At 50.4% G+C, this 23,057-nt stretch overlaps 1 protein-coding gene across 6 annotated transcripts in view; it reads left to right on the forward strand.

The window, feature by feature from the left end:
• Tcof1 (treacle ribosome biogenesis factor 1) overlaps positions 1-22,582 on the forward strand; it is a 36,673-nt gene extending 14,091 nt beyond the window's left edge. The window contains exons 8-26 of one of the 6 annotated variants that reach the window (XM_029554230.1): positions 667-852; positions 1,007-1,222; positions 1,331-1,537; positions 1,689-1,901; positions 2,077-2,331; positions 2,424-2,600; positions 5,155-5,292; positions 5,482-5,667; positions 5,800-6,003; positions 8,691-8,789; positions 13,546-13,741; positions 14,675-14,796; positions 16,453-16,684; positions 17,078-17,163; positions 17,839-18,019; positions 19,489-20,046; positions 21,250-21,338; positions 21,904-21,950; positions 22,190-22,582. In XM_029554230.1, coding sequence (XP_029410090.1) covers positions 667-852; positions 1,007-1,222; positions 1,331-1,537; positions 1,689-1,901; positions 2,077-2,331; positions 2,424-2,600; positions 5,155-5,292; positions 5,482-5,667; positions 5,800-6,003; positions 8,691-8,789; positions 13,546-13,741; positions 14,675-14,796; positions 16,453-16,684; positions 17,078-17,163; positions 17,839-18,019; positions 19,489-20,046; positions 21,250-21,338; positions 21,904-21,930 — 3,372 coding nt within the window. In that variant the 3' untranslated portion in view covers positions 21,931-21,950; positions 22,190-22,582. The remainder of the gene's footprint in view (positions 1-666; positions 853-1,006; positions 1,223-1,330; positions 1,538-1,688; positions 1,902-2,076; positions 2,332-2,423; positions 2,601-5,154; positions 5,293-5,481; positions 5,668-5,799; positions 6,004-8,690; positions 8,790-13,545; positions 13,742-14,674; positions 14,797-16,452; positions 16,685-17,077; positions 17,164-17,838; positions 18,020-19,488; positions 20,047-21,249; positions 21,339-21,903; positions 21,951-22,189) is intronic. The other 5 variants (XM_029554231.1, XM_029554234.1, XM_029554232.1 and 2 more) reach the window with 5 other exon arrangements.
• Positions 22,583-23,057: the final 475 nt, after the last annotated feature.

The raw sequence follows: 23,057 nt of genomic DNA on the forward strand, positions 1-23,057 counted from the left end.
TAGGCAAGGCCTTCATGGGAAGACAGGGCCTGTGGCCACCCTGCTAAAGACCTAGGTGGTAGCAAGCCTTTGAGAACAATAGGAAGAATGACTAAAGAGGCCAGTGTGGGTCCTTGCCCAAGGAGGTGGTGGACAGGCCTTCTTGGGTCCTGCTGCTGTCTATAATGGCCTACTTCATCCTTTCCCATGTTCAGACTGTCACTCATCAGCAATCTTTGCATGCTCCTTTCCTCCCCTGAGTCCTGTCAGCTGTGCACTGAGTTGGCTAGACCCTCAGGTCAGTGCCTGTACCTGGCTTCCTTGTGCCCATAGAGCAGGGCTGTTCTGGCTAAGGATTTAACCATTTATGTGCTGGAACTGTCCAGGGCCAGAGTGAGAACCACCTTAAGGACTCGCTGTCACTCAGGGCTGAGGAAGTGGTGGCCAGGTGAGATGGAGTAAGGATCGGGAAACATTGGTGCTAAGAAAGTGTAGAGCTGGTCAGTTCCAAGAGACCAGGAGGCTGGGTCACTGGAGTACCAGTGAAGGTAGGGAAACTGGGTGTCTCTAGAGTCTCATGTGGGCCTCTCGGCTTTTTTCCCGAGGGCATCACCTAAGGGCCTTAGGAAGAAGAATGAACTGTTCTTTCTCTTTCACTGGGTAAAAGTCCCTGAAAAAATTCTCCAGGTCAGAGCTGCCTCAATCTCTGCCAAGGTGATACCTGGGAAAGGGAATATGTCAACACCCGTCAGCAAGCCTGGGCCCATAGCCACCCAGGCCAAGGCAGGGAGGCCAGAGCAGGATGTGGAGAGCAGCAGTGAGGATGATTCTGACAGTGAGGAGGAGGTGACAACTACTTTGACCACTTCTCAGGTGAGGCCTGGGGAGGGAGCACCACAGCCTAGATCCCAAGAAGTCCTCTGGACCTGTCTTCCTCTCAGCTGGACCCCAACCCCTTCCCCTCTCACTGTCAGGTCTTCTCTGCACACAGCCATCTTGTTCACTCCTTACTGTTTCCTCACTCCAGGCAAGGCCCTTGGGAAAGACCCCTCAGGTCAAAGGTGCCTTAGCCCCTGCCAAGCAGTCCTCCCAGAAAGGGGCTCTTCCAACCATCCCTGGGAAGACAGGGCCTGCAGCAGCCCAGACCAAGAGGCCTGAGGACTCAGACAGCAGCAGTGAGGAGTCGGACAGTGACAACAGGAAGACACCAGCAGCTGCAACCCAAACCCCCAGCCCCGCCCAGGTGAGGCCAGGTGATCTTGTGTCCTTCTTAGAAAGGCCTGCTGCAGACTCTGCCTCCTTACCCCCAATCAGGTCATTTTTCCCTGATCGTGCCCATTGTGACTCACAGGTGAAACCCTTAGGGAAAACCCCCCAGGTTAGACCTGCCTCCACTGTAGGCCTGGGGTCATCGGGAAAAGGTACCCACATGGCCCCTGCTGGCAAGGCAGGCTCAGCAGCTCCCTGGGCCCAGGTGGGTAAGTTAGAAGAGAACTTGGAGAGCAGCAGTGAGGAAGAGGAGGAATCAGGCAATGAGGGGGCTGTGACCCCAGCCCAGGTGAGCCCTTTCTTACAAGGCTCCCCATTCAGCACTGAAGACTACATGGCTTCTCAGCCCCTGACCCTTCACTCCAGTTCTCCTATCTAGGTCTCTTGTCATACATGCATCCCTGTGGAGTGCCCCACTGATCTCATCTATCTTTCTCCAGGCAAAGCCTATGGAAAAGATTCTCCCAGTCAGACCTGCCTCAGGTCCTAGCAAGGAGCCCTTGGGGAAAGCAGCTGCCCCTATACTCCCTCACAAGGTGGAACCTGTGGCCACCCAGGTCAAGGCTGAAAGGTCCAAGGAAGACTCAGAGAGCACTGAGGAGTCAACAGACAGTGAGGAGGAGACAGCACCAGCAGCCACTGCTCCAGCTCAGGTAGGGTCTCAGAACAGAAGCAGCCTGGCCTGACACCACCTTCAATGGATACTCCTCCTCAGAATTATATGGGTTGTAGCTGGTAGGGAAGGCCAGTAGGGGGCTGTACCACAGTACAGATGCAGGGTCTGAATTCAGGGGCCTCCTCTAGCCCTTGTCTGCATTTTCTCCACAGACCAAATCAATTCTAGAAAAGAAGACGAAGACTTCCCCTAGGAAGCGTACTCCCACAGCCCCTGCATCTACTGTGGTCGCCCCTGTGCAAGTGGGTACTCCAGCCCCTTGGAAAGCAAGAACAGCACCTTCTCAAGCCAGCCTGTCATCCCCAGCTTTGGCTAGGGGCATCCAGAGGCCAGAGGTAGACTCTTCAAGTGAGTCTTTAAGCGAGTCAGAGTCAGAAGCAGCTGTTCCTGCCTCTGTGGGGGCACAGGTAAGGCCTGCATTTGCCCAGTGGACTCTTTGCTCGCCCCCCATGAGGTTCTCCAGTCCCCTCTGAACTCCTTCTTCCTCTTGTCATTCTAGGGGAAACCTATGGGGAAAGGTCCCCAAGGGAGAGCTGCCTTGGCACAAGGGATAACTCCTGTACCCCCTGGGAGGTCAGGGCCTGAAGTTTCCCAGGTCAGAGCTAAGGCTCAGGAAAACTCCCAGAGCAGTGAGGAGGAATCCAGCAGTGAGGAGGAGGTCGAGACCCCAGTGCAGGTGAGGTAGGGAGGAACCAGCCTGAGCCAGGCCAGGACTCAGGATAGCTCTTCTGGGACTGATCTTGGCCCCAAAGCACAGAATCCTCAGGACAACCTCAACTGGGTCTTGTTCTTAATTGCCTTCTATCTCCTGAGCCCCCTGGCCCTATGGGCTTCCACAGAATTGGATGCATCCCACATGCTCTGCCTGCCGCTGTCCTGGCAGGGGATCTGTGACCATGGCCTTCGCAAAGGTCCCACCTGGAGCAGGATATACTCATGTGCACAAATTGTTCCAGCAGAATAAAGTAGGGCTGTGGTTAGGGGTGTGCACTGGAGCTAGCCAAACAGGACACCTTGGGATTTTAGAAGGAATGGCATCTAAGTGAGGGACTGAAAATTCCCTGGTAGAGGGTTGAGTGTTCAGGCAAAGCAGCAGCCTGTGCAAAGGCATGGGAACTGGCTTGGGTGGCACCACAGGCAGAGCAACACAGAGGTCACAAGCCACACTACTTGGGTTTGAATCCAGCTCCATCTCCTGGTGAATGGTGTGATCCCTGGAGCCTTGGCTACCCTCCTGTCCAGATATCAGCCTCTGCAGATGTGAATGAGAGTGGGTAGGGCCTCACCTACATACCAACCAGAGACCTGCCTCGTTGGTGGTGGGCCAGGCTGCTGGGTGGCAGAATTGAGAACTAGACCTTCCAGCCCAGGAGAGCAGAAAATGAAGATGGCTTGCTGCCTACACTCGGCCACCCCTGTGTATTATTTTTAATTGCCGCTCTTGTTTTCAGTAACCACTTAGAATTAGTCATCTTTTCACCCTGTATCTGAGCATGTGTTTCTCTGGATTTTTGTGATGTTCTCTTCTTGTGCTGGATTTGTGGCACTGAGGCCCCAGGGTTGTTTGGTTTTCTCTTGGGTTTTCTACTGTTTCCACGGCACCTTATAAGGCATTCGGCAACCTCCTTCCCCACTTCTGGCTACAGACACATTCTAGACCAGAGCCTCCCAGGACCCTATTGTTTAGATCACTTAAGTACTTGTCTTCCCACCTCAGCTTCCCACTCTGCCATAAGGGGGCTGTTTTATTTTTTACTCTCTAAATCATAGGATATTTGGAAGTGGGTTGTTTAATTTCCAAACATCTGAGATACCCGACTGTCTTTCTGTGGATTTCTGATTTTATCCAGCTGTACTTGTTATATGGATTCTGGAGATCCAAATTTGGGTCCTCCTACTTGTACAGCAAGAACTTTACCGGTGGAGCCATCTCCCCCAGCCTCTGCTCTGTGTGTGTCTGTATGTGTGCCTGTGTCTGTGTGTGTGTGATGTCTTTTGTGTCCTTGCATCTATGAAAGACACTACTCCCGCCTAAGGGTCAAGGTGCTCTACTGATGAGATTCCAACCTTGTCACAATCTGCACTGTAGGGACCTTCAAATCTTGACTCTTGTCATACACATAAGGGGTATGGGGTGATGGAGCATCTTCGGACACTGGCCAAATGACATCTGAGTGAGTCAGGGCCTGAGATGTTGCTGGGTACCTTTCTGTGTTTCACACTAATAGCTGCTCTCAGACTCTATCAAGACTCTGTTGGGGAAACATAACTCAATGGCAGAATACTTGCCTATCTGGCACAAAGTCCTGTATTCCATCCTAGCACAGTAAAAAAGCAAGTTTCGCCAAGCATGGTATCTTTAATCCCAGCACTTGGGAAGCAGAAGCAGGTGGATCTTTGTGGGATCAAGGCCAGCCTGGTCTACATAGTGAGTTCCAGGCCAGCTGGGGCTATAGGGAGACCCTGACTCAAAAATAGCCAACAAAAAGAATTAAAAAAAAAGTTTCTTTTCTGAAGGATCTCACTCTGAAATTTCTCCTTTGTCACCCTGATCCCTGTAGATCTGAATTTGGGTATTTGGGGAATTCTCTAGATATCAGTTAAGGTGAGGTTAAGTAGAGGAAACTTCATCAGTGTGCTTCTATCTTATTAGCTTCAGGTCTTAACTCCCACCTCACAGACAAAGATTGATGCTTTGAGTTCCAACTCCGTTTGCTACCTTTTTTTTTTTTTTTTTTTTTTTTTTTTTTGTGAGATGGTTTTCCTGTAGCCACAGCTAGCCTAGAACTGGCTATGTAGACCATGCTGGCTTCTGCCTCCTGACTGCTGAGATTAAAGGCATGCAGTGCACTACCACACCCTGCAGATGCTATTTTATGATATTCAACTTCCATTCTACAAGCAGAACTTAATGATATGCTACCTAGTTGAAAGGAAGGCTAGAAAACACTTATTCTGGGTATTCTTGTGCTTAGCTAACATTACAATAATGAGCTTGAGTGTTTACTAATGTGTCAAGCACGGAATCTCCTATTTAATCTTTATTGAAACCCTGTACATGGGCTTTGTTCTTAACCTCATTTTATAGAGGTGGAAACAGGCCCAACAAGAGCCTGTTCACATGGCTGTCACAGGGAAGATCCAGCATCAGCTGGACTGCAACAGCATTCTTCACTTACTGCTCTATTGCAGGTTACCTGTCCCTTTCTCATTCCCTTCCTTCCTTATAGGCCAAGCCCTTGGGGAAACTTCCTCAGGCCAAGGCCAGCCCATCTCCCACCAAGGTTTCTTCAGTCAAAGAACCAACTTCTACGCCTGGAAAAGCTGCCGGTGTAGTTGCACCAGCCAAACAGGGGACCCTATCCAAGGCAAGTGGGACCAGAAGCCACAAGACAAGTCGGGATGGGGTACAAAAGGGGGTTCAGCAGTGATCCAGCCTGGGCCGGGCTCTGCACAAGCAGGGCACCCTCGTATAACCACACCCTAGTGGAAGGTTAAGCCACAAGGATCTACCTGGGTCCCCTTCCTCCTCCAATGCCGCTGCCACCTCAATTCAGGGAAAGCCACCTGTGAGAGCCCCACAGAGCAGTGCTATCTCTGCAAGGAACCAGGCATCTGTACCACCTGTGGGAAAAACAGGGGCTGCAGCAGCCCCAGCACAGAAGGGATCCCTGGCTGGAACAGAGAAGGACTCAGAAAGCAGCAGCGAAGAGTCTGACAGTGAAGAAGAGATGCCAGCCCAGGTACCCAGGTGGAGCTGGGGTTGGGGCACTATTTTGGCCCAGCCTATAGGACACAGCCTTGTATATCCCAGAATCTCCCTGGCTCCTGCACACATCCCTCCAGCTCTCTCCCTTTGTTATTTCTCATTCTAGGCAAAGCCCGTGGTGAAGACCTCTCAGATCAGAGCTGCTTCAGCCCCTGCCAAGGAGTCCCCCCAGAAAGGAGCCCATCTGGGACCCTCCAGGAAGAAAGGGTCAGCTGCCCAGGCCCAGACAAGGAAGCCAGAGGACTCAGAGAGCAGCAGTGAGGAATCTGATAGTGACAGAGAGATGCCAACAGCCATTACCCCAGCCCGGGTAAGCCTGCCAGGCCTATAAGCCAATGCCACCCACTCCTTAGAACATTAGCTCAAACAGGTAGGAAGGAGGACCAGGGAGAAGCTTTGCCTCAAAGATCCCTTGTCCCCTAGTGCCCTCCATGTCTCCTAGGTAAAATGTCTTGCAAGCTTCAAACCAAGGCCACCCCATTTCAGGGCATCCTAGGCACTCCCATAGCTAGCAGGACCTCCACAGCATAGGGCCCCAGCAACCCCATACAGACTCAGGTGGGTCCTGCCAAAGGTATATGAAACCACCCTGGAAAGCTATCCCTGTCAGAGTTAAAAGAAGCCTGAACTGTGGTACAAATCCATCTCCAAGGAGGGCCCATCCAGCTCAGAGTGAAGCCTGGGCCCAGGGTATGGGAGAGAAGAGAATAGTTCAGGGCAGCAGACTCTAGTTTGGACTCAGGCATTGATGGAAATGGTTGACATGGCCTGGAGGAATTGATGGGTGATGGCAACTGATGATGCGTTTTAGGAAGGTGGTAGCCAAGATCGTGAGTGGGGGGTGATCCCTACCACTTTCAAGTAATCATGACCTTTTAGAAATGTGCCCTCCTTACAGCTGGATCTTCTATTTATTTTTAACATTTATTTGTTTATTTTATGCCACAGTGTGGGGGTGGAGTGGGGGCAGCTGGGTTCCAGGAATCAAACTCAGGTCCTCAGGCTTGGCAGCAAGTGTCTTTACCTGCTGAGCCATCTTTCCAGCCCTGGATCTTTCATTTCTTCATTTAATATTAGCCAAAAGGCTGAGAAGTGATAAGTCTTTCATTTTTTAAGTCAGAGTCTCCATCCCTCAAAGATCTGGGTGTTTTGGTTTTGGGTTTTTGTTTTTTTTTCATAAATAAGACAAACACCATGAATGAATTTAGGGCTAACGATGAAGCTCAGTGATACAGCACTTATCTAACATGTGCTACAAAGAAAACAACCTGGGGTTAAATATTCCCCAGCCTTTGCCTTTGGTATACAAGCCAATAGCAATTAGGAATGGAAGACATTGGCCCTGCTCTCAGTCTGTAGGGTGAGACAACACTGGATCGTCCCATAACTTTTAGGTAGTATTTTGTCTAACATAACTGAGATCAGGTCTCCAAGAGCCAGAAGAGAGGTAATTGAGCAGAAGTTAAAGGGAGACCAGCTGGTCACTGAGCACAGAGGCTGAGACAGATGCCTCACCCAGCAGTGTGCCACCCAGGGATAGCAACAAGGTGAGTGAACAGGGTGTGCTGCTGGGTGCTTGCAGTTGGCAGCACTCAGAGGCCCAACTCCTGGACTGAGCCACAGACACCAGCCTATACAGTTTTTTGGTTCTTAGAGTACTGTCAGTCAGGATATTTCCAGCTATAGGGAAAAAAATCACAATTCAATAGAGCTGAGCCACCCAAGGCACTGATTGTCCTGAAGATCAGAGTCCCAGGATTAGGTTGCTTCAACAACCCCTGGTAACCCAGATTTCTTTCATCTCTTGGTCCTACCAGCCTCATGGTACAGCAGGGCTGCAGTCTCCTATAGAGCTGGGAACTTGAGAGTCTGGGGGTGTAGCTCATTTGGTAGAATGCTTGTTTAACATGCAAGAAGCCTTGGGTTTAATCCCTAACACTGTATAAAACCAGGCCTAGTGGTACAGGCCTGTAATCTCAACACTTACAGAAATTGAAACAGAAGGATCAGAAGGTCAAGATCATCCTCAGCACATGTAGGTAGTTCAAGGCCAGCCTGAGATACATGAGAATCTGTCTGAAAAGAGAAAAAAAGTAGCCAACTTGGTGGCCCTTAGTCCCAGAGGCACATGGACCTCTATGAGTTCTAGGCCAACCAAAACTGTATAGTAAGACCCTGTCTAAAAGAAAATTTTAAAGTGGAACTTTGTTAACAAACCCCTTGTATCTCCATCTCTCCTTTTCTAGACTTCCACCTCTCTCTGCCATTGATGGGGAGCCTTTAGCTCCCATGATTGGCTGCAGAGGAGGTGAGGGATACTCTTGCTAGAGCAAGCAGTAGAGACAATCAGAAACAAGTTGAGGTTCTATGAACAAGGTGTGAGGGTGGTGGTGTTGGGGAGGCAGCCAAAAGTATGCATTGTTCCCCTGTTTAAAAAGTAGGAGATGCGGAGCTGGAGGATTGGCTTAGCAGTTAAGAGTGCTTGCTGCTCTTCCAACAGATCCGAGTTCAGTTCCTGGTACCTGTCTGGCGGCTCGCAAACACCTAACACTCCAGGGCTCTGAGACCTTCTTAGCCCCCTTGGACACCTGCACATACATGGTATACGTTCACACAGACATACACACACATAAATAAAAATAGATCTTTTTTGGAAAATTGAGAAATGCCATGCACATGTCGAGCTCTTCTGGCTTCTGAGAAACTGGCAGCCGGGTCCCTCTTGCTGAGTGAGGGAAGGTGTGGCCCCATCTATCCTGGGAGGCACATAGTTGAGCCTTCTCCAAGCTGGCATCACCATCAGCTCTTCTCACTGCTCACCAAGTCCTCTGGCCTTGGACCACAGGGCCTGTGAAGCCCACCCTTGAAAGACTAATGCAGAAAGGCCACACTGCCTCCTTGGCGAACCAGAGCATGAGGAGCATTGCTCATGGCCTCGTTTCCCCATCTGGGCCCTTTCCCCATCACATGTTTATTCAGGCCTTGTCCTCTCTAAAGGATGGTAAAGCTGCTAGAAGCAAAGCCCCTGCCCCAGCACCCCCAGAGAAGAACAAAGGAGCCTTGGAAAGCAGTGGTGAGGAGCTGCCATCTGGCCAGGTAGGCTGTGACTTTTGTGAAGGCTCTGCTGGCTAAGCCAGGCTATCTCTCTAAGAAGAGGGCAGATCTCCATAGGAAAGGTCTTGCCACATGCAAGCAGCACTTCACAGTCTCTGAGCTCTTTTCTCTTTTCTAACATTTCTCTGGATATGGACAGGCTACAGAACGTGGTAGGACTCAGGATTCAGCTGACTACTGCAGGTCTAAGCCTGGCCCCACACCCTCACCTCCACATCCAGAATCCTCTTAGGGATCAAATGTTTGTGCTATAAAATGGGGTCAGTAATGGTGCCAGTATACCAATATAGGTGCTCCAAGTCATTGGCCCAGTCCCCTGCCTCAACAGGTATTTTAGTTTTTCTGTTGCTATGATAAAATACTGACCAAAAGCAGCTAGGGAAAGAAAGGGTTTACTTCAGTTTACAGCTCTTAGGTCGCAGTCCATCACAGAGGGAAATCATGGCAGGAAACTCAAGGCAGGAGCTGAAGCAAAGACCATGGAAGAATGCTGCTTACTAATTTACTCCCCTGGCTTGCTCAGCTACTTTTCTGGGTTTTTGTTGTTGTTGTTGTTTTTGAGACAGGATCGTCCGGTAGCCCCAGCTGGCCTGGAACTCACTATGTTGATGGGACTGCCCCAATCTCCCAGAGAGCCACCTGCCTTTGCTTCCTGAGTGCTGGGATTGAGGCATATACCACACCCAGCTCAACTGCTTTTCTAAAACAGCCCAGGCCCAGCTACCCAGGGATGGTACCACCTTCAGTGGGCTGGGATCCCCTAGATCAATTAGCAATCAAGAAAATACCCAACAGACATGCCCACAGGCCAGTCTGAGGGAGGAAGTTCCTCAATTGAGGTTCCTTCAGGTGACTAGTTTGTGTCAAGTTAACAAAACTAGCAGCACAGTGGGAAAGTCTAGTTACTGTTAGGAGGGCAGATAGTACGGCTTATTTGGCAGATCAGAGATTAAGGCTCTTCATCTCATGAAGAGGCTTTGAGACCACAGAGTACAGCTCCCAGGCCCCCATGGACTATTGGGGATCTGGAGCCTCCTCTGCAAGGCTTGTTGGGATCTGTGGCCTTCATCCCAGACCAGACCTGAGCACCTACAGCATCCTCTCATTTTCTGCTGTTCCCTGGGTCCTGCCTGGCCTTGTCCCTGAGGGTGGGACTTAGTCTATCTTCGCTGGCCTCAAAGGCTCATGTATCTCACCAGCTAGTACACATTCCATGTGAACCCAGGCCTTTCTAACAGCGCTGACTTAGCCCCACACTCACAGAGATTGGCCAGGCTCAGCAGCCTTTCTGAAGCACCTCATTCTCAAAAGACAGCACAGCTGGGAGGGAAGGGCCGTCTTGACTCTACGGGGGCGGGCTAATGCAATGTAAATGAGCATTGTGCTGAAAATGAACTGTTAAATTGGTACATTAGTCCCAAAGATTCTGGAGGCCTTTTTTTTTTTTTTTTTTTTTTTTTAAGGGGAGGAGGGTGGTAGCAGTTTATGATTCCCAGGACAGTTCAGGGAAGGGGTACAGCCTGGGAACCTGCAACTTCACCTCACCTGGGGAGTCACTCACTGTGATTACTGTCATTATTAGGCATTTGGGGAGCACTTCTCTGTGGACAACTTGAAATGCTCCAGTTTCAGCCTTGTGCTGTTTTTCTTACTGCATGTCAGTGAGGAAAAGGATTGGGTGCTGGGGTAGTTGTCCAGCCAGGCTGAAAAGTCTGATGCCAGGCTGGGACTAAATTTATTAGAAAGAAAATCAGCACATGAGGTGATCCAGCTATTAAGTAGCCCTGTATATTATGCATCATAAAATAGTTTTAACCCACCACTTAAATTATTTTAAAGGTCACTTCTCATCTATCACTTTGCCAAAACAAAGGCCTATGCCCTGGCCTTACTGAATCAGAGAACAGAGAACTAGTAAAAATCTAAATGGAGGTGTTAAATTAGGGCCAGCATGATTGGATGTAGAAGGAGCACCTATCTGGTCCCTAGGGAATTAATTTATACTCCTGGGTCTAGAACCAATTTTTTTTTTTTTTTTTTTTTTTTTTTTTTTTTAAGTTTGTGTTTTTTTTTTGTCTTTTTGAAGCAGGGTCTCTCTGTAGCCCCAGCTGGCCTGGAACTCCCTATGTAGACCGGGCTGGCCTTGAACTCAGAGATCCTCCTGCCTCTGCCTCCCCAGTACTGGGACTACAGGCATGCGCCACCACGCCTGCCCAGCTTAGAACCAATTTTAATCACCCTGAGTGAGGTTGCTTGCCCTCTCTCAGCTTCAACCTGCTTAACTCCTGGGATGAGACTAGGTTTATAAACTTTAAGGCTCTTGGCCACATCCCCCAAAGAATGGAATTTCTGAGTCTCCTGGTGTGGGACTGGCCTAGGATCTGTTAACCAGCCCCTAGGTAATTTTCTTGTTTTGTTCTTGTGGTACTGAGGATGAAACCTCGAAATGCTGAGGACATACCCTGCTGCTGAGCTATACCTCCAGTCCCACTAAGTTTTGAGAAAGGTTCTTGAAGGAATGATGTCTTGGTGACTGAGTGCGTTGCTACATGAGGGCACAGCTGGGATGAACCTAGCTGAGATACTGCCCAAAGTGCTCCCGGCCTTGTTCTGCAGGCATCATTCCTGCAAATGGGAAGGGAGTTCCAGATCCTCTCTGGGCTCTCAGTACCTACCACATACAGGAAGTGTTGATGGATCCAGTGAAGTGTTCCTCTACTCCCACAGTACAGTTCCTCTTATTAAAGTGCTCTCCTCGTGTGCTGGGCTTTGCCCTTTCCTCAAAGTGAGCACACCCAGATGGGGGATATTAGCAATTAATTTGGCAGGTAGGCAACTGAGGCTTTAAGAAGTTCAGGAGCTTGACCAAAAAGGGCAGTCATGGCAGAGTGGGTAGCAGGTCTCTTCCACATCTGGGGGCCGTGGGACCTACCTCTGAAACTGCAGACATGATCAGTGGTCCCTGTGCAGTTGCCCTCCACATCCAGGCTCCTGCACCACTTTCCTCTCCTGCCCCACAGCCAGAATGGAGTGGTGTGGGCAGGTGGGACTGGAGGAGGCTGTGCTGCCGAGCTGCTTTTAACATCCCAAGACGCTATTGTTTCCCTCAGTGGGTTCGCTGCCTCTCTTGGTCCCCAACAATCTGTTCCTGTCTTCTCATGTATATATAGATCCCCCTCCCTCTGCTGCAAGCCTTCTCCCACTTCCCATCCTTCTCCTTTTCATCACGTGGGAAGGAAGGCTCTGGAAGTGGCAGATCAGAGCGGCCGTGGGGGAGGCTGTTTGGCAGGGGTAGGAAGGGCCAGAGCCCAGCAGAGCATGTATGCTCGGCAGGCTGTGCTCACTTCCTACTTCACCTCTTGCTTACAGACCCCCAGGTGGTAGGGACTAGATGAGGCCCAGGAGGTGGGCCAGCAGGGTGGTGTGATGGACAGAGACCTGATATCCATCTGTGGGCCTCAGGCAGCCCTCTGCATCTCTCCCGGCCAGAGTATAATAAGGCTTGAATCAGCACTGGCATTTGGAGAGTAGAAAATGGAGTTCCTAGTTCCCTGGCTCATGGTGGTGTGCCCTCATCATTTGGGGGCTTTGGAAGGAAATAGACCTAGTGTGCCCTGGTTTTTACAGTGGCACCTTTGGGGAGCTACAGTTCACTGCCTGACTGACCTGCCCAATACTAGGGGGCTGCTTTTTCTTTACTGTCTTAGTGGGAAGTGCAAAGCAGACCCAGGGTGAAATAATGAAGGCAGGTATGGTAGCACATGTCTGTAATCCCAGTATTCAGAGAAGTGAGAGTTTGAGGACAGCCTGGGACTCGGTCTCAGAATTTTAAAAAACCCATAAAGTAAAATCATGAGCCCTATACAACACCCTCAGCCTCGGCAGTCCTGGTCCTGAGCAGGCTGGCTTCATAACACAACATCATTTATGTCCCAGCACCCAGCCTTGCTTTGAAGCTGGTCCTGGGCCTCTCATCTCATCCACCATGATAGCAGTGTGCAGCTCAACATTACAAGGATTTTCTTTTTACTTTCTTTTTCCCTCTAAGTACAGCTGCAAGGCAGGATCCCTGTTTCTCCAAGTGTCTGATTAATGGAATTTTTTTTATATTTGGCATGTTTAAATAAGAGTCCAAATACGGGCTGCAATAGTACACCAGATTACTGAACCCTCCCTTCTTAATCTTGCTTTTCCCAACTTATCTACCCCATTTTCTCAGTTTATATGTTAAAGAAACAAAATATAGTGGCCCATACTGGGTACTACGTGCTGGGCCACATCTCAGGGAGGCTGTATCAGGGTCTCTGGGAAGGTGAGAACTAACACAAAGAAGTCCTATCTTACGGCCAGGCTACTATGGGAAATGCTTCTTAGAGCGCTCCACTTAGCAGGTAGCCATCTGACGTCACCAGAAGAGGCTAAATTAGACATTCCAGTCCTCACCTTGCTTCCTAGCTTCCTGCCCACCCCTCCCCGCAGCCCCTTCTCTTTTCCTCTCTGAACTTGTAGCTTTCTTGTCTGTTCAGTGGAATAGACACTGAGAAATACTGTGAGGATCGGGTGGGCTCTTAGGAGCTGTCAAGTGCTGCACTGAGTGTTGGCCATGTAGGGTGGGAGTGGGCTGGGAATGCCCAAGCTCTTTGAACCTCTTACTTTGTAAATCCCTCAACCATCTTCCCCTTCCCCTGGCCAAGCCGTTAATCACTGGGGGGGGTGTGTTTTGTTTTTCTTTTTCAAGGTGATTAAATCCCCTCTGATTTTTGTCGACCCTAATCGTAGTCCAGCTGGCCCAGCTGGCCTGGCTGCTACCCCTGCACGAACCCAGGCTATGAGCGCCCTGAGGAAGGCCCGGGCCTCAGACAGCACTGTCCAGAGCTCCTCCTCTGAAAGCGAGGATGAGGATGTGATCCCTGCTACACAATCCTCCATCCCTGGTGAGTGCAGCTGTATGTGTGGTTCTGCTCACCTTGCTGCCTGCAAGACAGGGAAGGGCTGCTGCCATGCCTTTCTACATTGAGGCCCACGAAGCCAGATACTGGCCAAGTGACCCAGCAAAGGCATTGGTCAGGAGGGCTTGAGGCTAGGGCTGAGCCCTGCACTGTTACTTTGATGACGGTGGCTTAGGTATCCAGTTCTGAAAGAATCATGTCCAAAGCTTCTGTGTGCCTGCTCCAAGCCCAAAACCTAAGCTCCAGGGACCAGTCTAAGGTAGAGCTCTGTTAACAGCTGACTGGCTGTCAAGCAGGCTTTCAGTGTGGTAGTGGGCATCTGTCCCTGGAAGCGTATAAAAAGGAAATAGCAAACATTTTACACTTGTCCTCTTCCTCAAAGCCTAAAGTGGACCTGTGTGTGTGGTGAGGCCCTATGTATGAAGCTGTCATCTTCAATGGTGTATCACAATACTGGCATTTCTGTCATTAAATATGGACAGCATGATTCCTGTTGGCTGCCAAATAGCGTTATTTTATTCAACCAGCACATACTAGGGATGTAGAGGGTCTTGTTAGACTTTGATAAGCAGGTCTCCCTCAGCACCCATATAACTGAGCCTGGTAGCTCTCTCACTGATTCCTATCTGTGAGGAGTTTCTGGCACCATAAGTTCAGTGTGTTGCTTAGGAGTAGCAGCCTGCTTCAGAGGAGAGAGATGAGGAGGCCTGTGGTCATTGCCACAGCAGCCATTGGATGGCCCTGAGTCTTGTCAAGTGGAATGATGACAGCTGCTATCTTGAAGCCTGGGGAAAAGAATATACCCTGTGTGATCCCTGAGCCCAGCACCAGGTCATGGGAAAGCTGGTAATCGGGTAATGCCATGTTGGGGAGCTGTGGACTTCTGTGCCCTGACATGCCCCTTCTCTTCCATTTCAGCCATTAGAGCCAATGTGATAACTGTGCCTGCTGCCCCATCAAGGACAGTCCCCCAAGCCAGCAGGAGTAAACAGTCTGTTCAGATGTCAAAAGGCAAAAAACCCAAGGCAGCAGCCACTCAGGTACTGGTGGGTAAGAGAGGGCAGTCTGGCTGGAGAGACAGCTCAGCAGTTAAGAGCACTGGCTGCTCTGCAGAGAACCTAGGTTTGGTTCTCAGCACTCACATGACAGCTAACAACTATTTGTAACTCCAGTTCCAAGGGGATCTGATGCCCTCTTCTGGCCTCCATGGGCATTGCACAACATGAGTGCATTTACACATATGCAGTCAGAGCACTCATACACATAAAATAAAAAATAAATTTTTGAAACTTTTTTTAAAAGAAGGGCTGTGGTAAGGGCCGTTGGCCTCTGTCCTTCTGCCTTGGCCTATGCCAGTGGGCTGCATGGCAGTGGCTGGTTCCCAGCGTCCTGGCACTGGCATTCAGGCCACAGCCCTGGAGCTAGCCTCCAAATTCCTCTTGGTGTTTATTGTCAGAAAGAGGAGGCTGGGAAGCTGCAGGCAAGTACAGGTTGGGGAGGCTCAATGCTTTCTCTGAGCTCTCCCTGTCTGCTAGCAGGATAAGAAGTAGGAGTGCCCAGAGGGACTACTTGGCTAGAGACACATCCCAGTGAAGGCACAGATTGCAACAAACAGCTCCCACAGAATCTGAGCTTCCCTCCCCAGGCTGTGCTTAAAAAACAAGGAGATAACTCATTACCAAAGCCTGGCATCCATCTTCCTTCCCTGATTACCCCTCAGTCCCCCGACTTTAGCCTTTTGGCCCTTCTTCCCTGAACCCCGCTACTTAACCCAGTCATGGCATTTCTGGCCAGGCATGGCATAGGTGGTGTTCTGAGAACCCATAGGTCTCAGGACTCCCTCTCGCTGACACTGAAAGTTCTTCTTTTAAAAGCCAATAAGGGGCCGGGCGTGGTGGTACACGCCTTTAATCCGGCAGGCGGATCTCTGTGAATTCGAGGTCAGCCTGGTCTCCATGGTGAATCCAGGACAGCTGGGGCTACAGCTGTCTCAAAAAGACCCCCCCCCCAAAAAAAAAGCCAATAAGGAGACTAGGGCAATGGCTTAGTAGGTAAAACACTTGGTGTGCATCCATGAGGACCTGAGTTCATTCCCCAGCACTCACAGAACATAGCCAAGTCTGGTGGCAGGAGTTTGTAATCCCAGTGCTAAAGAGGTAGAGATAGGCCAATCTTCAGGATTTACTGGTTAGACAGCCTGGCCTAATTGGTGAGCCCCAGGTCCCCAATGAGAGATCCTATCTCAAAAAACAAGATGGATGGCTTCTGGGAAATGACCCCCAAGGTTCATTTCTGGCTTCTACACACAGGCACACATGAACACATACACACATGCACTCATGCATGCAAAGCCAGTGAGGTCCATCCAGTACTGCAGGACCCAACCTTCAAGTACTGTGAGTTAGGGGAGCTATGGAGACTAGATTCACCCCACTCTGCTCCCATACATGTGACTGGGTTCTCTTTCTGCCCTGCTTCAGTGAGGGCCCAACATGGTCCTATGTCCTGGTACCAGCCCTTACCTTTACCTCCCTGGACCTCAGTGGCCTGGTATATTAGACATGTGGTACCCACCTGAGAGTTGTGGGAAGGATCATGTGAAGCTGTATGTGGTGTCCCTGCATGGGGCCTAGCCCTGTTGTGCTCAGCCAGCACAAGTTCCCCCTCACCTTAACTTCTATTCTTTCTTCAACTAGGTTGACAGTGCCATGGGAACACTCCCTGTGACACCTCCCCAGAGCACCCCTATCCAGTCTAGAGCAACCAACAAGCTCAAAAATCCCAAACTTCCTGACAAGCAGCAGGCTCCTGCCAGCCACCCCAAAGCCCCTAGGAGCTCAGATGACAGCGAGGACAGCAGTGACACCTCTTCAGGGAGCGAGGAGGATCCCAAGGGACCCCAGCTGACCAAGTCAGCTCCCAGGCCAGGTGAGGGTTCCAGTGGGGAGCGTAGGGGCTGAGACACTGCTTAGTAGAGCTGTAGGCACTAGCTGGCCTTATCACCGCACCCTGGGCCTGTTTACTCATTAGTACAATGCCTTGAGAAAGTCCCCACCTAATTTCAAGGACCTGGCTGCTGGCACTGGCAGCTTCTTGATGTCCACTTCCCTTTGTTGACTGCCCCAAGTCCCAGGACTATGTTTCCTTCCTGGGGAAAGCAGGGAAAGAGCCTCAGGACCAGAAAGGAAAGCAATAGGAGGCCTGGGCAGGAGGGTGAGGAATATGGAGAGACCAGGCCTTTAAGCCCTACCAAGGAGTCTGCCTGCCTGGTGAACAGAGTCCACAGGGACCCCACCTAACAGAAAACCTTTGATTCTGCAGTAGATCTAGCCCCCTCCCAGAAGGAGACTGTGGTAGAGGAAACCCCGGCAGAGTCCAGTGAGGATGAGGTGGTGGCCCCATCACAGGTAAGCCAGGGCAAGGGCTAAAGCTTGGAGCTGCACCTTTAGGCCTCATCTACCCCTCAGATCAGGCCTGGGTAAGATCTTGCCTGTGTCAACAGAATAGAGCCTTGCCTCCTACTTCAGGGCCTGTGGAAGGGATTCAGCTGGATTCTAAGCAGCACCTAGACTGAAACAGTCCTTAGCAGGTCTTAAAACTGTTCTTTCGATAGAGCAACACTAGTGATATTTCTTTTTATTTTATTTGTGGGGTGTGTGTGTGTGTGTGTGTGTTGTGTGATGTGTGTGAGACGGGTCAGAGGACAATTTGTGGGGTTGGTTTCCTCTGTACCTTTACATGGGTTCTAGGGATCAAAATTGGGTTTTAAGACTTGTGTAGAAAGTACCTTTTTACCCTCAGAGCCATCTTGCCAGCCCCAAGTGCTAGTGATTTTCTATAGTGGTAATATTGTATTAGCAAAATTAGAAATTTGTGTTTTAAGTGTGCCTTAAATGTACATTAATTGACATTGTTTAGGAGGCATACACCAAGGGTCTGTGTGCCCTATGGGTTCAGTGCCACCTATTCTGCCTGACGGGGCCATCCTGGTCTTAGGTCCCTGAGCTCATTTCCTGGTAGCAGGCCTCGTCGGGGGGTGGGGGGGTGTTACTCACAACCTCTTTTACACTGGGCTTCTTCAGTCTCTCTTCTCAGGTTATGTGACTCCTGGGTTGACCTTGGCCAATTCCCAGACTTCAAATGCCACTCTTAAGCCAGTCTCCAACCCTTTGGTTTCCTCTGTTCCACTCACCAAAAATGACCAAGATGGCAAGCAGAAAGCAAAATCCCAACCTGCAGCACACATCATGTCCCCTAAAACAGGTGAGTTGGAAGACAAGGCCATGCGTCCCTTCTTGCTCCTGATAGCAACAGTGCTGCCAGTGTTTTCCCCCTGGTCTCCCACATGCGAACCAGTAGTCCTCCATGGGAGCTGGAAGTGCTCCCCACAATGCAGCTAGGGCCTGGCCCAGGTTTCCAGTGCTGGGCAGCCTGGTAGCGGGTATGTCCATCTCTGGGGCTAGTGCAGCTGCAGGAATAGCGTACTAGAAGCAGCAGCTTCTTTGGGCTTATGGAGGAGACCTTGTCCCTCCAGCTTCCTACTGACTTTTCTTCCCAGCAAGTGTGCTAGGGTATTGGGTTTAGGGACTCAGAAAGACTCAAACAAAGCCAGCAGCCCTGTTTGAAGAATTCAGCACATGGAGGAGAACCCAGATGATGGATGGACTGGCCCCCGGGGCAGGTTTGACTCACTCTGCAACCTTGACAAGCCCCTGGAGAACTGGGCTAAAACATGCAAAGCAGGAATGATGCCTTCATGCATTGTCAAGGCACACAGAAAATTGTCACATGACATGGGGGGGACTCTCTCAGGATCTCTGCACACCCCCAGCCTTATATGACATGGAACACCCCGACACCTCAGCTCCTCAAGGTGAACAATCCAGGGCCTAAGCACTGAGTAGCATGTAGGAGTTCTGCTTCACAGAATGGGAGAGAGACCTTCCCTGGGAGTTTAGAGGTGGTGTTAGGGCCCAAGCTTTAGACTTCTACCTACAGTTTCCAAGTGGTGGGTTAGAGGCGGAGTCGTTCATTTTCTTCTCCAGTGTTCTTGTCTATATGAGAGGCGGGTGCGACAAGGAGACATTTAGAGGGGGCTGTGGATGCTTTTTTTTTTTTACACATGTAGTCAGCACACAATTATCAAAGGCAAGCAGAGGCGTGGAAAATTCTAAACAAAGGCCGCACCAGAAGTCACTCCGGCAGGCAGTAAACCTGCTTAGTAAGCTGCTGAGTGCATACACAGCATACCCAGAGATCTCCCAAACTGCCTGGAGCCCACTGTGTGTCCACGGATGTCAGTCTACAGGGCCTTCTCATAACTATAAATCTGTGGTTCATAGCAGAGGACAGCATTGCTTATCCAGCTTGTTTTACATTGGGAAACAGGTCCTGAGAGACTGGGACCTGGCTGGTAAAGGCAGACCTAGAACCTGGTTCACCTCCCAGCTCCACACTGCTGACTAGACAGTACTGTCTCCCACCTATTGGACTCTCATCTCATTAGGAGGCTTCAGACCATCATTGACATTCTGTGGTCTTACCCAAGGACATAGAACAAAGTGTGAGGAAGGCATGAGCTGAGGAGACTGAATGGGGCAGATTGACCCTGGACCTCACTTTCCCATTTGTGCAGTTAAAAGGAGGTGCATACTTCATGCACTCCGCCTCAGTTCTACTATACAGGATCTGGCCCCCATTTTGTCAGATCTGTGACCCAAGTATCTCCACAGGTAGAGAAGAAGCCTCTTCATGCACACCTCAGAAGCGCCGGAAGTCCAAGAAAGACACTGGCTTAGCAGCCTCAGCTGAGGCTCTGCAGAGCAGCATCACCCAGTGCCTTCTGAAGATGTCAGTGGACCAGCCCTGGCCACTGAGTAAGGCGCAGGTGCAGGCCTCTGTGGTGAAGGTCCTGACGGAGCTGCTAGAGCAGGAAAAGAAGAAGGCTACTAGTGCTATCAAGGAGAGCAGCAAGAAGGCCCAGGTGGCCCAGAAGCGGAAGCTGTCAGGGGACCAGCCAGGAGCTGGTGCTCCCAAGAGCAAGAAGAGGAAGCAGCTGGTGGCGGGGGAGGGAGGGGAAGGTGCTGCTTCCCCAGAAAAGGCCTCCAGGACTTCTAAGGGGAAATCAAAACAAGATGGAGCAAGAGGTGATAGCAAGGAAAAGAAGGAGAAGGGGTCTCCTGGCTCCCGAGGGGTCAAGGACAGGCCCAAAAGTGAGTCAAGGATGAAGGTTGAGGGTGGAGATCACAATGATCCAAAGAGCAAGAAAGAAAAGAAGAAATCTAATAAGAGTAAGTGATTTTGCTTCCCTGCGTATGCATTGAGAGTACAGGATTGTGGTGGCAGAGCCTCTGCAGGTGGATCCTCCCCTGAAGAACCAGAGCCTGGGAAGTGCTTTGTCCCGGATGACAGGAGCACTGGGCCAGCACTGTACTACCTGCTCCCACTGGATGGCCCCTTTATAACATCCAGCTTTTTTTTTTTTTTTTAATTTTATGTGTATGAGTATATCGCCTACATATGTGTTAAGTGCAGCCATGTCATGCAGTGCCCGTGGAGGTCAGAAGATGTCAGATCCCCTGGAACTGGATGTTAGCCTCATGTGGGTGCTAAGGAACTGAACCCTGGTCCTCTGTAAGAACAGTCAGTGCTTGTAACCGCTGAGCCCTCTCCAGCCTCAACATACAGCATTTATGTCCACTTTGGCCTCAGGCTTCTAGAAAGCCCAGTCGGACAAGGGTAGAAAACGGGAGCTCTCCACCTCTAGGCCAAGTCAACAAGTCATGGAAGTCTGCTGCTCCCATCAGCTCCTGGGGTACAGAGTGGACCTAAATCCTTATCCAAAGCCCCATCTTTTCTCCAGACCTGTTTTTCCTATTGTAAAAGCAGCCCTTCATCAAACTCCATGCTAGTACATGCAGCGGGGCTTTCAAGTCGTCCTGCCTCCTGGGCAGGCAAAATTCTCATTTTCTAACTGGAAAACAGGCTCTGAGGAGAGGCTGCTTTGTTGGGCAGATAGCTCCTCCCTAAGCTGTACTTATGAGCACTGCTCATCTGTGGCAGGGTAAGAGATTGAGCCCTGGTGCCCTGTCCTCTCCAGAGCCAGAGCCTGGCAATCCTTGGTGTTCAGAAGGCTATCATCTTCCTTTTAAAATGTCTGGGAGTTATTTTGTTGTTGTTGTTGGGGTTTTTGACACTGTTTCTTGTTATGTAACCTTCAGCTAAAATGTGGGGGTTTTTAAAGCAAGTTAATTCAGGACTAGAGTTATAGCTCACTGGTAGACTTGCCTAGCATTGGAGGTCTTGGATTGTATGGTCCATGGATGGGAAGAAATGAGCCTGGCTCCTGAAGGGCAGGCATCCTGGCCCTGCTGTGGCCTGTTTTCATGGTTCCCTGGTGGGTGGGAAGGCTGGGAGCTAACATCATGAGTCTCCTGCCACTGACCCTTGGAGCTGATGTCTGTTGCTCAAGAAGCTCATTTTTTTCCCCTCAGATAAAAAAGACAAGGAAAAGAAGAAGAAAGGAAAAAAGACCTCAGCCAAAGACCCTGACTCACCATTCCAGAAGAAAAAGAAGAAAAAGGTAGAGGGAGTTCTGAGAGGTTGCAGGCCTGAAAAGGGACACAAACCCTTCCCCTTTGGGCACCCAGACTGGTTCTGCCCAATTCCCATTCTCCAACTCTAAAAGGGAACCTTGTGAGGAATTGCTGGGGAGGGCTATAGGAGTAGCCCTGTCTTATCTGTGAGGTAGATGTGGGGGGATGAGAGGAGAGATGCCCATGGGCAGGAAACTGGGTAGTCTGTGGCCAGCTTCCAGGTGAAAGGCAGAGGTGGATCCGACTAAGAACCTAGTCCACATGTCCTGATCAACAGGATGTCCCCACTGAAGAAACAACTATCTACTTCATGGGGTCAGAAGCCACTGCCCTAAATGGACTGTAACCCAGGGCTGGTGCCATAGAAAAGCCTAGCAGCTGGTGCTGCAGAGGCCTAGCTCCTTGGAGGGCCCATGAGATGTCAATCTCTGCCCCCCAGGAAGCCCTGTGGGCATGGCCTCTACTGTAGGGGAGCCTTAGTTCTTGGCAGGTAAGACAACAGTGGTGAGGAGAACCCATAAGGCTGAGAGCCTGTTGCACTTCTCTCCACAGAAGAAGACCACTGAACCAGTCCTGTGAAAGCCAAGCACATAGCACAGGTACTTGACTGTTCCTGACCTTTCTGGACAGCTAGGTAGGCCCAAGGGAGGAATACTGGAGAGATTCCCTTCCCCGGGGTTGGTGGGACTGGGTGGGGGCAGCTGCAGCAGCCAAAGGTTTTGCCACTGAGCAAGTTGGGTAGCTAGCCAGTGCCCTTCCCTGGCCACAGGGTTTGTTCTGTGTGGTAGAGAAAAAGTTGAGGAAATGTGACCAAAGTCTGGTTTGTTTCCTTCCCTAGAGACTTCTTAACAAAATGGTGACCATCCCCAGGCCTCTGACCTCTGCCCATTGTGGGTTGGGACTGGACTTTCAACTTTACCTCCCTCCACAAAAGAAGATGGCTGTCCCCAGGGTTTGCTGCTGGCCAAGCCACTGCAGGGGGGGCAGTCCCAGAACACATCCCTGGGTGCTTCATATAAATGTGTACAGTATATATATTTTTTTAAGTGACCTGCCTCTTCTCGCTTCAAATCCAACCTGCCCAAAAGTCTCAGGACCTCTGCCCATGTTGTGCCGCAGACCCAGCAAGGCCTACTTGTGGCTCATCATGAGGCTTTGTCCTATCAGTTTTCCCAGCCAAGTTTTGGATTTTTTTTTGTAAGAACCCAAAATAAAAGACTTATGATTAAAAGTAAAGGTTTGAGTACATATAGGGTACATGCTGTTACCACTTAGTATAAACAGTGGTGACCTGAAGATGAGCAGGCCAGCACTCAGGGTTCCTTTGTAACTAACCCTGGAGTGCTGAGAGTGGGACTGTTTGCCACAGAAGAGCCTCAGCAAAGCTCTCTGAGGGCTGGTGTAGAGAGGGCTTCCAGGCTTGAGGGGGGCAGAAGGTGGGTCACATGCCACAACAGACTGCACAGTGATCGAGGGGCCTTGGTGATCTTAGAGTTCAAGCAGCATGGAGGAAGCTCTTGAGGGAGGTGGTGGAAAACAGCTGTGGCCCACATGGGAGGAGCAGAACCGGTGAGCTGTAGGGCATGGGTTGCCCTCAGAACCAGGGAGTAGTGTGCAAGTGAAAGCAAGAAGTGGGCTGGACCAGATGTGGTGGTGTACGCCTTTAATCCCAGCACTTGGGAAGCAGAGGCAGGTGGATTTTGTGA

Source organism: Nannospalax galili, unplaced genomic scaffold (assembly GCF_000622305.1).
Source record: "Nannospalax galili isolate Female #2095 unplaced genomic scaffold, S.galili_v1.0 scaffold704, whole genome shotgun sequence".
NCBI classification, from domain to species: Eukaryota; Metazoa; Chordata; class Mammalia; order Rodentia; family Spalacidae; genus Nannospalax; species Nannospalax galili.